Source organism: Taudactylus pleione, unplaced genomic scaffold (assembly GCF_031769625.1).
Source record: "Taudactylus pleione unplaced genomic scaffold, aTauple2 ptg001138l, whole genome shotgun sequence".
NCBI lineage: Eukaryota > Metazoa > Chordata > Amphibia > Anura > Myobatrachidae > Taudactylus > Taudactylus pleione.
The window spans coordinates 407,033-423,030 of record NW_028285539.1 but is presented as its reverse complement, the minus strand read 5'-3'; the positions used below and the strand labels follow the sequence as shown (position 1 = coordinate 423,030).

Here is a 15,998-nt window from a genome sequence, read left to right as displayed (position 1 = left end):
AAGCTGAGAGGAGACAGCCAGCATTAAGGCTGACGCTGCTCTCTCTATTACTGGTATAAGTACCAGCTATATCCTTTCCTCCAAACTGCTCCGATTAGCAGGGCAGCCAAGACTAATACTGCATGTGCCATGTTACAAACACTAGCAGCAGCTAGTATAGCAAGACTAACTAAGTTTGGGCGCTATAGCGTGGGGGCGGAGCCTAGCTCCGGTGCTCTGCTTCCTCCTCTCGGCCATCAGCGCTTCCCTCGGGGGTGCGGCGGCCATTAACGCACATGCTCTGTGGCTCAGCTGGACAAGCACAGCTTCTCAGTCACCAGAAGGTCCCCGGTACGAATCCAAGCTGGGACATACAAATGTACTGTCTACAAAGCTACGTGGCCAGCATCTGAGGACACGCTTTTCAAATAAAATGTTCTCAAGCCCATTTATAGTCAGGTCTCTGCATCCTGAGTTTATATTCTGTAAGCAATATCCTAGAAACTGCAGATATCGCCTGAAGGGATGAGAGAGTGACGTCAAAAGATCTGGAGTTGTCAGCGCATAGGGCGCTGTAGTTTAAAACTTGACAGTTTGTTTTTTTTATCAAGGGAAGAGCAAATGATTGAGAACTAGAAGGGTTTTCTCAAGATAAGGGAGGTCAATCCTCTTATATTCTGTCTGCGACTTTCACTTAAAAGAAGAAAAAAAAAAAATACGTGGCAGAGTTGCAACAGTGCTTGTTTCGGCAGCACATATTGGAACGATACGTGGCCCCTGCGCAAGGATAACACGTAAATTCGTGAAGCGGTCCATATTTTAACAGGAATATCGTTTCACAGAAAAATATATCCTAGCTACAGTGGTAGTCCAGGTTCCCAGACATTAGAATGGACAGCCTTTTCATGGGTCCGAAGCCTTACAACTTCGTCAGACCGACACAGAGCTTGTAGAATCTCAATTTTTTTTTCCTAAGGATTTTAAAGTTAATATAGAGTCCCTTTTGTCGGGTATTGCGGAACTAAAGGATAGATATTCACGATATATGTGGATATCAAGAACTACTTTCTTCAGATCCCTATCAGACCGCCTCACCAGGCGTTTTTGAGATTCGCAATTCGTATTCTCATTCCGGACTCAGAGCTTACTCTTGGGCTTATCATCAGTCCCTAGATTAACATAGGGAATCACTATTATCAATTACCTGGATGTTCTTCTGTTGAAGGCAGATTCCAGGGACCAGTTACTGCAGAATGTCTCAGGGATTCACTTCAGTCTCAATTGTCATGGTGTAGATTCCGTATTTTCCCAGGTCTCATTGGCAACAAGCGCCGAGGCTACAGTTTTCTGGATATGCTCATGGACATCTTCGGTCAGTAAGTGTGCCTTCAGCAGGAAGGAGCAACGTCCATTCAGTTAGTAAGGACAGTGGCGTTCGTATCCTGGGAAACCTGTTGCAGCATTCGAGTCCATTATTTAAGGATATTTTCCTTCTGGGAGTTTTCAGCTTTACCGACACTGTTTTTTTGGGTTTTTTTGTGGGCAGGATCCCATTTTTTCCTTTTAATAATGAGTACGGTTAAGTCTCAGAACTCTGATATTCCCTCTCTAGGGGTAGGAATTAATACTCCTACTGGAGGGTATAGGTTTCAAAGTAAAGGATTGGATTCTTCTTTCCAGAGACGCGAGTCTGAGAGGATGGGAGACAGTGATTCAGGAAGATCTCTTACAAGACCACTAACCAGTACAGGTAGCGAGTCGACCTGTATAGATTAAATTGTGGTAAGTGTTCTCCGCTTTTCTTACGACAGATCTCCTGTGGCAGGGCTGAGCCGTCAGAGTCCACTTGGATGACACCACAACCGTAGCGTACATCAGACAAGTTGGCACCAGAGGTCGGGCGGCTATGCAGGCATTGAGGCGGATTCTATCCTGGGTGAAAAGGTTTGCAGTGGCAATCTTCATTCCAGGTGTAGCAGATTTGAGGCTGTCTACCTCAGCTGGCAGGTCGTGCATTCAGGGGAATGAGCTCTACATCCGCAGCTGTTTCAAAGGCTGGTCCTATGGTGAGGTCTTCCTCATGTTGACCTCATAGCATCAATACTGAACCATAATTGGTCTCTTCTGCTCTGGGACAAGATACCTGGCGACAGTGACAATGGACGCACTGTCATCGCAGTTGCTTTTCCAATTTGTCTACCTGTTCCCTCAGTTTCCTCTTCTCCCTTTGGAGTTTATCGGACTGAGAAAGGCCAATCTTCTATGAGTAGCTCTGGATTAGCCTCACAGAATTTGGTATTCCAACCTTCAACTTCTACTCATCAACGATCTGTGGTCTCTACGTTTGTGAGAGGATCTTTTAATATATGGTTCTTTGGTCTATCCGGACTTACAGCGGCTATGCTTGACAGCATGGCTGTTGAAAGGGCCATTTTACGTCTTAACGGGATTCCAGGGTACTCCCTACTATGTCTAGAACTTGGAAAATGGTTGTTTCTCAACATTACCACCGTATTTGGTAGACTTTTATATTGCAGGCTCTATCTGTTTTCTTTCAGTAAATGCTGGCCTCGATGCCAGACGTACAGTCTTTTCTTCAAACGATTATTCTGCTACATCCACACTTTCTTCCTCCTACGGATCCAAGGAATTTTGATATCGTACTTTCCTTCTCACAGTCTACCCTGTTCGTACTGTTGGAGTAGGGGGAGTTGTTATACTTTCGTATACCCCCTACTTCTCACACTGGTCTAAGCCAGGAGGGTGTAGTAACTGGGAACTCTATACGGTCATTTTTCATTCTTGCTATTTCAAAGGTTGGAGCGGAACTCCGTTCTTACATTTCCTTCCTAAGGTGCTTCGGTTTTCTACATCAACCTCCCTATTAGGGTTCTGGTTCTTCCACAGGCATCACCTTTTTGTCTAGTTTTTCTTTTGGATGTTATTAAAGCTCTTCGTATCTCTGTAGAGAGGACGGTAGCCATACATGGAACAGCCATTTATCCTGTTTTTTGTATTACGTTAAAGATCCTCGCTAGCCAGCTTCCAGACGGTCACTCATCTACTGGTTTTGTCTGACCTTCAGACAGGTGGATATGGCATCATCTAGGGTATATGCCTTATTGGCCTTGTGGTAGGGTAATGGCTCCCACCACAGCCTAATGTTATAGGGCCTATTTTTTTTATTACAGAGCATTCCTCTCACTCAGTGGGTTCCTAGTGAGGGGCTGATTGCGGGGTCTTCCATGTAGTTACTTTGCCGAGCGGCTACTTGGTCTGGTTGGCATACCTTTGTTCATTTTTATAGATTTGACATGTTTGCGGCCTCTGCAGCGCAGTATGGGTGGTCACTTTTGCAGGGTTCTCAACGCTTCCCGCCCGTATTGGGAGCTCTGGGACGTCCCCACTGTCTATGCTCTCCAGTGTCCCCTAGTGGATGAAGGAGAAAACGGGATTTTGGTACTTACCGATAAATCCCTTTCTCGGATTCCATAGGGGACACTGGATGCCCAACCTGCGCTGTTCCTTCCTGCCAGGGTTGTGGTCATGTTTTATATTGTAACGATTAGAGAACTGTGTTTGATGTCTCTGGTTGTGTTACTGTTTCTCAACCTTTTCCTCTGTTCTGTGTGATTGCTTCGTCTCCCCCTCTTCAGTTTGTTTATCTCAGCTCCCCTCGGGCACAGTTTTCTAAGACTGAGGCTTGTAGGGGGGTATAGAGGGGGAGGAGCTAGTCACTCTTTTTTTTTTTTTTTTTTTTTAAATTCTTGAAGTGCCAGCTCCCATTCAGCACAGTCTATACCCCACTGTCTATGCTCTCCACTGTCCCCTATGGAATTGGAGAAAGGGATTTATCGGTAAGTACCAAAATCCTGTTTTTGTAAATAAAATTAGAAGTGTCTGGCACAGGCTGTACAATGATCAAACAAATTATCCTTTGTGCCGAAAAAAAAATAAAAAAAATGTACAGATGTGTTCTTGCACATCTTTGCTGCATTCGCGCCAAACAGCCCCTCTCTGTACGCCAGGTCTCGTGACACTTTGCACATATTTTTTCACTTTTTTTTTTTTTTGCTGCACAATCTTCTAAGATGCGATGCAACTAAGACGCACCTGGAGACTGATATAATTTGATATGTGGCCGTGTGCAACTGAGTCTCTGAATCAGCATGTAAAGTGCTACGATGTCACGGCCAAAGGTTTTTTTTTTTTTTTTTTTCCACCCCAAGTTCTGCCTGTAGACAGTAGCACACAGATACACACGTGGTGCATATCAAATGAATCCGCACAGTATCCTAGTCGCATCGCATTGCGACTTAGATGCATTTTTGGCACAATAAGGCGCCCGACTCTAGCAGAGTTGCATGGGACCTGGTGGCTTCTTAAGGATAGGTGGAGGAGAACTAATTTGTATTTTTTTTTTTAGGTTCCATAGGGCTTCACAGGGGAGACAATGAGGTGTAGGTGGAACTTGGAGGACTGGACAGCAAAGCTTTTCAATCTCAGGATGCTCCGGTCCTTCCCCCTACCCCTTCCACAGCCTGCGGGCAACTCTGTTTTGTTGGTGTCCAGAGCACCTGGATCACTGTTTTAACAGTGGGGTTGCTATTTAGCAGCCCAAGCTTATTTGTATGATTTCATTTTATTTTCATTTATTCTACTAATGAGCAGCAGCACAAGACTGTCCTTTGGACATCTGCACAACTGCTCCATCACCACTCTGGCGCCGTGACTCCAGCCCTCGGCTAGGTACTCTCGGCGGGGCTCTGAGGGGGACCTAGCCAGCGAGGCTCCCCGGATCCCAGACTGCAGCCTGGACTCAAGGGGATAGTTAAGGCGGGGACCCGTGTGTATGCGTAGTCTTGACTCCGGTCTTAGGAGACGATGAGTCACTGATGTGGACACCTGGGCATTACTAGCACTGGCGAAGGGCATATGTAAGGTCAAGGGACCCGGTGGCTAAAGTCAGCATAGGGGAGAAGGTGCTCTCCCTGCGTACCCTCCCCTAGCTCAGGATGCCATTCCACTGCGGTCTTGCTGCTCCTCCCTCACCCACAGCCCCCTCTGAGACTCACTGCAGCCATTTTCTGCATTCAGATCTCCAGGAGCGCTGGGTCCAGTCTCCCTGTATACCTCCCCCAAGGGCAGGTTATACAGCACTATAGCCTACCAGCCACTGTGGTCTGTGTATTTTATTTTAGTGCCCACCGCAGGTATATTTTATATTCTGCATTGTATGTGACTTATGCTAGCGCTGTTGTCTGTTTTCTTTTTCATATGACTGTTGGCTTATACCTTTTCCTTTCTTCTACTATAACCCTGGCATACTAAGGTATAAGGGGGTTCATTGTACCTCACATCTCCATATATTTGTTGTGCGCAACAGCAATATATAGTATGTGATAGCCCTCACACTGTGCCATATTGCACATACATCTGGGTTGTTCACTGCAGTGTGTTGGATTGTGGTATAATATTCTTGCAGCTATGTCTGGCAGAGGCAAGAATGACAAGCATTCTGCTCCTCCCACTCTGAAGTCAAGCCTGCTGAGCAGGACTTACAAGACACCAGAGGATCTCATTTAGGATGGTCTTTGTCCATCGTGCTATACTGCCCCGGGCCAAATAGCTCCAGTGTCCTATCCTCTGGACCCACCCTAGGCTACTTTTTTACAGGTGCTGGCAAAAATTGTGGACCATCTAACTCTCCCTGTGGTAGCTCCCCCTATGGGATGGCCACGGCATGTACTCCATGCAAATCCTTTGCCTCCCCCATGGGTAGACTTGCTTTCTACCTCAGTGCAGAGTCTGGCAGATACCTCTAGAGCCTTTCACCAAATGCTGCAAAAAGAGACCCTTACCTAGTAACCTACTAAGCGTGTTTTACTTCCCAGTCCTCCCAACTATCAGATACTGATTGCATCTTCTGCCTCCCCAGATGAGACATCTTACGCTGACTCTCCTTCATTAGACTAGGAACCCTCCTCTAAATTGAATATACCTGCACTTGTGAGAGATGTAAAATCTATTCTTCAAATAGAAGAGACAGAACCTGCTCCTAAAGCAAAACAGCCATCCTTTAAACGACCAAAGGTAATTTACCAGAATTTCCTCACTCTGATCAGTTATCTGACCATATGAGTGAGACATGGAATATGCCCAGTAAAAGATTTCAGCTGCCTAAGTGTTTAAGTTCCTTTTACCCTAAATGGGAAGTTCAACCAGCAGTGAATTCCCACGTGACACGTCTGGTCAAAAATGCTACATTATCTTTCCATACTGCAACCACCTTGAAGGAGACTATGGATAGAAGGATGGAAGCTTGTCTAAAATCTATATACTCTCTTACAGGAGCTATTACTTGTCCTGCTAGTGCTATGGCCTGGGTGGCTAAGACCATTGAGAATTGGGCAGAGGCCCTAAAAGAGACATTTCCCTCTAATGCTTCAAGGGAACGGCTCCCCAGAAATTCTCCCATGAGAGATGCAGCCTCCTATTTGGGTGAAGCAGCTATGGAGACGGCTCTCCTAGCCTCCAAGGCATCTGCCACTTCTGTAATAGCCCGCTGTTTTGTCTGGCTCCGCTCATGGAAAGCAGATGTGGACTCTAAAAAGGCTTTGGAGTCTCTGCCTTATTCAGGGGATATCCTATTTGGCCCAGAATTAGACAAAATTGCGACTTCCTTGGCAGCTTCCAAGACTGCGTTCCTGCCCTCTGCATTTAATGCGAAACCTTGGACATCATCCTTTTCGGTCCTTTTGTCCTCAAGGAAAAGGTAAACTAAGGCCTCCAAGCCTAGGACCAAACAGACCTGAGCTACTAGACGTCCACCTACCAAATCTGAGGACAAGCCTTCAGTCTGATGGGGCGGGCCTCTCCCTGATGGCTCCCATGGTGCGATGTCGACTTCTTCAATTCGGCCAGTTCTGGCGTTAGACCACAACAGACGCCTGGGTAAGAGAAGTGGTCTCCCACGGATATGCCCTCTCCTACCTGAGGTGACCCCCCCCCCCCCCCCGCCCCCACTCCCAAGCAATTCTTTTGCACAGGCCCTCCATCTGAATATTCAGGACACTTACCTATAGCCCCTTCTCATCAACAATATCTCCATTTACTATACTGCAGCAACATTACCAATTGCAGGCTCTGCCTTTTGGCCTTTCAACAGCTCCTCTGGTCTTTACGAAGATCATGGCAGTTATGGCGGCCTCTTTGTCGTCAAGGCTTCAGACTGCTCCCATATTTAGTTGATCTCTTGCTGTTGGCCAGCTCCCCAGAAATTCTTCACTGCCAACTACAGATAACCATTTCCTTTCTACAAATGCACGGTTGGTTGATCAACTGGAAAAAGTCTTGACACCTTCTCAAAGAATGGTACATCTGGGGCTCTCAGGTTCAGAGAATCTTCCTAACTGCAGACAAAATCTCAGTATTACAGCATCTGGTGCGCAGACTACTACACAGTCACTGAGTGTCATTTCACTCTGCAATGCAGACCCTGGGATCCATGGTGTCCATCTTCAAGTTCACTCAGTTTCACTCCAGGCCCCTTCAACACCTGATCCTATCCAAGTGGAATGGGCTGCCTCATCTGCTCAGATCCCAGATGAGCCTCTTCCCGGAGGTTCGTCTGTCCTTGGCCTGGTGGCTACAGACGTCCCACTTGAACAAGGGACCACCCTTTTGGATCCTGGACTGGGTACTCCTAACCAGACCCAAGCCTCTGCGGGTGGGGTGCCGTGACTGTCCAGCACTCCATCCAGGGCCACTGGACTCCAGCCGAGGCATTCTTACCAATCAATGTCCTAGAACTCCGAGCCATCTACAGAGCTTTCACTCTGGCTCAGGATATCCTTCAGTGCTGGCCAGTACAAGTACAGTCCAACGCCACGGCAGTCGCCTACCTTAATCATGAAGAAGGTACTCAATTGGGAAGCGGATTTCCTAAGCCGTCACGATGTGCATGCAGGAGAATGGTCTCTACATCCAGAAGTCTTTCAGCTTCTGGTGGAATAATGGGGTCTCCCAGATGTGGATCTCATGGCCTCAAGACACAACCACAAACTTCCAGTGTAAGGAGCCACGACAAGGGACCCCAACACTGCCTTCGTGGACGCATTATCTGAGGTGGACCTTCAATTTGGTGTACCTCTTTCCTCCATTATCCCTTCTTCCTTGAGTTCTTAGGAAGTTCAAACAAGAAGGGGTCACAGTCCTGTTGGTAGCTCCAGCTTGGGCCAGACGCCATTGGTACTCCGACCTTCAAAGTCTCTCCATAGACGTGCCTTTTCAACTTCCTCTACGACTAGACCTGATGTCTACATCTGGACCTGGCCTGCCTGTCTTTAACTGCTTGGCTCTTGAGACATCCCTCCTAAGGTCTAAGGGATTTTCTAGCTCTGTGTTCTAGACCATGATCAGAGCTCATAAACCAGCCTCTGCCAGGACTTATTACTGGGTATGGCATACATATTTCCAGTTGTGTGCCCCTAAAAACTATGATCCTCAAGTTTTCAAGGTATCTAGAATACTTTCCTTTCTTCATGCTGGTTTGGACCTTGGACGCCGCCTAGCATCTTTGAAAGTGCACGACTCTGCTCTGTCCATATGGTTCCAGTGCAGAATTGCTCTTCTACCGGATGTTCACACTTTCCTGCAGGGTGTTCTACGTATACAACTTTCCTTTTTCTCCTGTGGCTCCGTGGGATTTGTCAGTGGTTCTCCACACACTTCTGGAAACTCCATTCGGACCCTTGGAATCAGTGGATGTCAAGTGGCTCACTTCGAAGACTGTTTCTTCTAGCTATAGCATTTGCCAGTAGGGTATCTGACTTAGGGGTGCTGTCATGTTGCTCTCCCTTTTTTTAATCTTTTTCATCAGGACGGGGCTGTTTTTAGAATGTGCCCGGGCTTCCTTCCCAAAGTGGTTTCTAGTTTCCACATTAATGAGGAAATTGTGCTTCCGACCTTTCGGCAGGTGTGGCCTCTTTGGATGTGGTTCGTGCTCTGAAAATCCACGTGGACTGCACTAGTTACATCATGTCAGATTTCCTGGATTCCGTAAGAAGGTCTGGCCAGCTAACAGACTCTAGCCAAATGGATTCGCATGACTATCTCACAGGCTTACACGCAGACTGGCCTTCCTGTGCCAGCTCCAGTATCTGCTGATTCTACTCGCTCTGTGGGTCCCTCGTGAACAGCCCGGTGTAGCTCCTCTTATGAACAGCTATGCAAGGCGGCTACGTGGTATTCTGGCCACACCTTTTTTAGGTTATATGTCTTTGATACATTTGCCTCTCGGGATGCTTCCTTCGGGCGCATCATGAAAGAAGCGTCTCCGTTCTTGAATAACTGCTTTGGGACATCCCTATTGTCTCCCCTGTGGAGCACTATGGACCCTGAAGAAGAAAAGGAGAGTTGAGGTAAAGCTTACCCTTAACTCTTTCTTCGAAGTCCACAGGGCACCTGCCCTGACGCACCTGGCTTCTTCTCTTGGTCACTTGTTTCCTGTGTGGTTCTTCAGTGTACCAGTCTTCCTTCTCTCCCATCCTGCTCCTGCCTTGGGCTTGTTAACAAAACTGAGTTGTCCTCAAGCTGTGGGCGGGTATAGGGGAAAGGACCGGAGCTTCCTGGGATTGAAAAACTTTGCTGTTGGTGTCTGGTCCCCCAGGTCCCACTTACACACCATTGTCTCTCCTGTGAACTTCGAAGAAAGAGTTAACAAGGGTAAGTTTCACCATAACTCTCTTCTTTTTTGGGATCTATCGGACTAGGGTCATTTTAATGTTAAGCTAGGTACACACTGGAGCGATCAGCAATTGTTCGAACTTTAACAACCATTTCCCTTGAGCCCAGAACAAGTGATATTGAGTGTACACACACTGCAATCTTGTGAATGATATATAGTAGTGTCTGGTTGCTAGTGATTTATCATTGCTCCTGTGCATACTAGAACAACCATTGTTAGGATCCCCTGAAGAGCAGTATGCTGGCTCTGGTGAACAGTAGCTGTACAGTCTGCACGGGGTCCAGCATACAGAGAAATGTCGGAGGGCAGGTGGGAGGACCAGAGCGTGGCATGAAGGTGACATCAGAACAGTCCGACATATCGTTTGACGTCCAGTTTGCCATACACACTGCGCGATGGGCACAAAATTGCTAGCGATATCGCTAGGTTTGAGCAGCACAGACAACCAGTGACAGTTGTCAGCGACCAGTAGGAGCATGCAATCATGTGGAACGGCATATCTGCCCAACATTGCTCCAGTGTGTACAAAGTTTAATTCTTATCCAATTTCAAATGGGTTGTTATAGAACAATCTGTAGCTATCCACATTTTGAAAATTCATGACTCCACGTAATTTAGAAGCTAGGTCTGCTGGACTTGTCTGAGGCTGTGACCCATCCACTTGTGTCAAGTTTGATAGTTTGCCCAGTTATCTCCGGTTTCATGGATGCTAGAGGAAAACCATGGGTTCCCAATATAGTTTTCCCTTGTATAGATAATTGGAACCCTTTATATAATCACATCTAACTTTAAAGGCTACAGAGTCACTGGTAGATAATTGATCTATGGATGAGTCCATACTGTGTGACCCTAAAGTATGTCCAGGAGAGTAACCAAGAGGTAATTTTTTTTATTTTTTTTTTGTAAACATGGATTTTGCTACTTATACCTTTTGCTTTGGCTGTTAGATTGCCTACGTACCATAAAAGCATTGATTACGTGCAGCTTTGGCTATTTGGTATGAGAAGGTTTTTCTCGTTTTTCTTCTTCTTTACACTGATTTAATGCAGAAGATTACATATTGATACCTAGCATTGTATACAGTAGAAATCACTACTGTTAGTCATTGCCCTTTTCCAAACAAGCCTTTCTTTACATATATTTTCTGTTCCCCTCTTTCCACAGGTCTTGGAAAAGGTTGATGTTGAGCAAAAAATGAGCATTAGATTCCTGCATTAATCTCTGTGACTTCACGGAAACTCCAGCAGAGGAACATAGAACCGCATCTGCTTTAAGGCTCAAGACGTTACCTGCTATAAACACAGAGACTCTCATTAAACTGATTCAAAATATAATAAGGAACAAAGTACTGCCACTGTTCTATGGATCTTTGTCAATAATGGGCTCCTGTAACTCTGCTATTGGTATTACCGCTAAAGGATTATTCTGTTTCTCTCCTTACACTATTAAATGTTTTCTGGTTGCTGTGACATCAGCCGGGCATAATGCTAAACTACTCTGCAGCCAGGCCTGTAACTCCATTTTGTTTGGCACAGCAAAATATTTGAACAATATTTAACTTCTTGTAAATAAATTCACCATTTTATGATTTAATCATCCATGTCACTTATATCATATGTTTGTGTTCATTAGATGGTAACTGGTTCTGAACGAGCGATGTTCTTAGTAACGTTGACCAGCTAGTAGTCATATCAGTGCTGATTATACATATCCAGGTGTCCGCCTGTAGCCGGATGGGCCTAATGTACCAGGGCCTCGTCCCTGATATTGTGGGTAGTGTATACTGCAATATAGCAACAGTGGTCATGGGAAGTGTTGAGAGCTGGAATGTGGATTAGATCCGTAATGCCAAGTACATAAACTATTGCCTATATTAGTTCTTACTTGCATCTGTTTTAGTGTGGAAACCTCCTGACGACAGCATTCTGCTTTTATCCCCATTTTTATTTTCTACCCCACACAAAGTAGTTATTAGCTCAGATCTCTAATTAATGACTACAATGATTGATTATTTAGACATATACTTTGGCCGGTGAAGACTGCGCTGCTGTGTTTTAGGCCCATTACACAGTGCCCAATCATGCTTTTATTAGCTGTTTCCCTTTAGTGCGATTCTGTGTTTGGGACCTATTGGTTTTACCCCATACCCACTTGCAGTCAGGAGTGTTTGTGGCAACGCTGTTTTGGTACCTGCTCAATTTAATTGTGTTCACAAAGTGTCCTGCCTGCTGTCTATTCCCACACTGACCATGGCGTCTCCCTCCTCATTACATTGTTCTGCTGAGATACTCCGCTACAGTAGGATATAGGACACAGTGATCACGTCTGTGTATGACCCAACCACAGGAATTTTTTTCTTTCAAAATATATAGGGGCATATTCAATTAGGTGCGAAAAGTCCCGTACTTTTCGCATGCTGGACTTTTCGCCGACATCACTGGTTTTCCATGCGAAAAAGTATCTCGCTCGTCCCCGTTTATCCCCATATTCAATTACAAATCGTCAAACGGGACTTGGCGAAAATGCTGTCAGATTTGGGGAAATCCACCTGACATCCCCCAAAAGATGCACTGACATTGGGGATCACTCTAGATACCCCCGAATAGGCCTGCTGAAGGTACTTGGGGTACTTAAATGGTCTCAATAGCTGCTAATTAGCGTCTTTGCAAAAGTGGTGAATAGCATTTAACAGGTTTTTTGGGTGAAAATAAGTAGTCCCAGCAAATTTGGGGTACACGAAAATGGGTGCTAGCATATTTTAAAGTTTCAAAAGTGAACTTTTAATAAACTTCCACCTGCCGCAAGCACCTGCACTTGGGGACCCCCCTGGAGTCTATTTCACTAGTTTTTATGTTTGTCCCCCAACTTTGTACTTTTTCACCCCCTTTTTAAAAGTAATTTTTTGGGGTAAGTATTAAACTTTTTTTTGACAGTTTACCTTTGAGGGGCTGTCCCAAGAGTGCAGGGTGGTTCCTGCAAGTTTGCACCCCAAAACCCCAATTCTGCATTTTTTTCGACAGCTTTCATAGGCGAATCTTTTTCGCCTACTCCAATGCATTGACTTTCCGCTCGAGCGAAAACTCTGAAATTGAATACGGGGATAAGTGTTCGCCTGGCGAATTGATTTCACGGGGGATACTTTCCCTAGAAACTGGCTTTTCGCACATAATTGAATACGGCCCTTAGTCTATTTTTTTTTTTCCTGTAAACATCTAGATAAGCTCTAATACCTGTATTTGCCAAAAATAAAAGCAGAAATGCATTTATTAAATATTCAGACAGAAACGGCACATATCCTTTAATTGAAATGTTGCTTTTTTTTATTTAAATCTCAACTCCCATGTATTATAATCAGTTTTGTTTCTTGGCTTTTACTAGCTTTCTGAAATCCTCCCCCTCTGTCCCTGTACACAGTGGGAATGATTTCTGAATGGGGAGTAGAGAAAAGCTGGTATGAATAGCAGTATTTTATTATTCCAAAGTCACAATTATTAAATTTGAGCCAAATGTAGGGGAGATTGACCAAATCTTGCAAAAATAGTACTTGCTTATAACAACCAATTCAGCTGGTAACTACTTTTTCTAGCACAGCCTGTAAAATGACAGAAGCAGATTTAATGGTATGGGCAACTTCTCTAATGGTGCATACACAGTCAGATTTGCTAGATCATTATCGTTGAACGATTTTAACATCGATTTGTTCAACTATTTCTGTTTTTAATAAAAATGAATGAAATCGTAGAAATCTTACTGCAAACAGTTGATGTCAGATATCGTTATCTGACATGCGGGAACCTGCATTGTTGGTCGATGTATGCCCAACATGTCAAAGATATGAATGATTTTTACAACCGTTATCATTCATATCTTTAAGAAAATCTGACCGTGTGTATGCAGCATCTAAGATTTGATAATTCTCCCCCATAATCCATTTTCCATGGTGCTGGGAAGAAATGTGTCCTGCAGGTATGTGTCATTGCATTTCACTGTACTAGTTATCAGTGCTGTATTAAATCCACCCTGCAAATTTCTTTGGAAACTGATTCATTGGTATTTTATATACTTATTAAAACAATATTCAAGAAGTAAAATATTACTGTTACATTTTGTTATCTGCGGTCATGTTTGCTTTTAAAGGAGATTTTCTAAACCTTTATATATATATTTTTAAATTATGTAAACAGGCATCTTATGAGGTATTGGCTTCAAATTTTTGAACTGGACAAAAACAAGTCTTTTGTACTTTTATCATGGATATGAGAAATATACCATGCTCTAAAGCTTGATACCGAACTGGTGGCTTATTTGATCAAATTTTAATGCTAAATTCATATATTATCAGCCATATGAAGTGCAAAAAGAGTGGATAGATGTGAATGTCCCCTCAAAATAATTCTGTGATGTATTCATAATAAGTAAACAATCATAAAATTCTTGATTTTCAAATGTATAAATTTTGATTAGCAATCCAATTGTGTTTTGTTTTTTCACAAAACCTTGTATTAGTTGTTTTCTTCTATTGGCTCATACAGTCTACCACAATCCCTTTCTTCAATTTGTTTTCTACACCCTAATACAATTGTAGTAACATGAAAGAAAGTACATAACTGATAAAAGGTATCTTTACTACGTATGTGGAGCTTCAAAACAACTATAAATGTTTTAAATTGGAAAATGCATCTCATATGTTTAACCGAATAGCCCTGCTGCTCACTAAACCAATACCCATGAAATGTATATTGTTGCCTGCAGCAGATGCTCTAACTCTTCTAGGAAATGACTTTGCATCAGGACTGGGGGGGCATATTTATCTATTAGAATGCATCCCATGCGACTTTGGGTATTGGCTCATATTGTACAGAAGGACAACGTAACCCATTAGGATGGTGCAGATCCACAATTGGTTCTTGGTAACAGGAAGGTTTCCGAAAGGGTAGAAAGGAAAAACCTAATCCATAATTATGATAAAAAGATTACTATTAGGTTTCTTTTGAAAGTTTATATGTAGCATAGGCAATTAGGGGAGAGAGAGTGGTAAATGTCATGAAGAATAACAGGTACATCACTAGGCTGTAATCAATAAGAAAACCTGTGTGTCATGAGAAACATGTCCTTTATCAATGTCCTTATTTATGTAATATAAATATAAAATCTTTATCAGTAATTTCAATGTCAAGATTTGGAAACAGCCTATTGTCAAAAATAACAAACTATTTTGTGACTTCCAATGTATTAACAAGAGCATGTACAGATAATGAATTCTAACAACTGTAACCAGGTGGGACTTTGGGGAACCTCATCTACATGGTCATTTACATCTACAACTGCTCTGTGAATAGAAATCGAAAGTGTAAAAGCAAAATCAATAATTGAATCTTGGAAAAATAAAATGTGTAAGATACTCTGCGTGTCACTTTTTTTTTTTTTCTTGCATTCATGGGCTGGAGTGGTTGCAAATGACGCGAGTCCTCTATGCAAAGGTCAAACAAAGTGAAAAATAGACTGATTAGAAAGATTTGAGATTTTACTTTGATACTGCAAATGCTATAAAACACTAAATTCTAATCCCACTTTGTGCCATCACTCAGACTGGATCATTTGCTCCAATACTCTGAAATAGAGCGATGTAACCAATATACCCCCTGTCGTAGACAGCGGCTAATCCCGAATGTCCTGAGGTAAGTAAAAACTAACCCTCCTTAGGGGTACCTAACCCTAATCCCCCCTTCCCCTGGGGGGGTGCCTAACCCTCCCTGGGATTCGCCTAACCCTAATTTCCCCCCCCCCCCCCTCCACAGCTGTCCGCTCGCAGCGTCCGGCATCCCTTCGATCGGGAGGTCGGGCGCCTGTTTCCCGGCCTCGGGAAAATGACAGGTGTCTAGATATAGACGCCTGTCATTTAACCCACGCCGGGATAAAGCAGTCGGGAAGCAGACTGTTTGGATCACGTCAGCCGGTTTCCCGATTGCATCCCCCCCTATCTCTTCCCCATGAGACCATTCCCCTTTTTTGGGTGCATTATGTCCCTATTTGAAAAAATGGGGGGTGCCAATGCTCTTTCTGGCACAGGACACCAAAAAGTCTAGTTACGGCTCTGCTCTCCTGTGAAGCCTATATAGACACTATGGGGGTTGCAACTGCTATCGGAAATAGAGGGAGGTCCCTCCATGGTACATCTGGGGGATACTCAATATCTGTAGGTATCCCCCAAAAATGGGTGTTTTGGAGGAATATGCTGCAAATATTTAATGATAAATAGTCCCTAATATGA

The 15,998-nt window shown here is 44.1% G+C and overlaps 1 protein-coding gene and 1 pseudogene across 1 annotated transcript in view; both read left to right on the top strand.

Moving 5' to 3' along the window:
* CHP1 (calcineurin like EF-hand protein 1) overlaps positions 1-15,129 on the top strand; it is a 64,271-nt gene extending 49,142 nt beyond the window's left edge. Inside the window, exon 7 of the mRNA XM_088462048.1 lies at positions 10,892-15,129. Coding sequence (XP_088318174.1) covers positions 10,892-10,945 — 54 coding nt within the window. The 3' untranslated portion in view covers positions 10,946-15,129. The remainder of the gene's footprint in view (positions 1-10,891) is intronic.
* Positions 716-801, top strand: LOC148453502 (U6 spliceosomal RNA; annotated as a pseudogene).
* Positions 15,130-15,998: the final 869 nt, after the last annotated feature.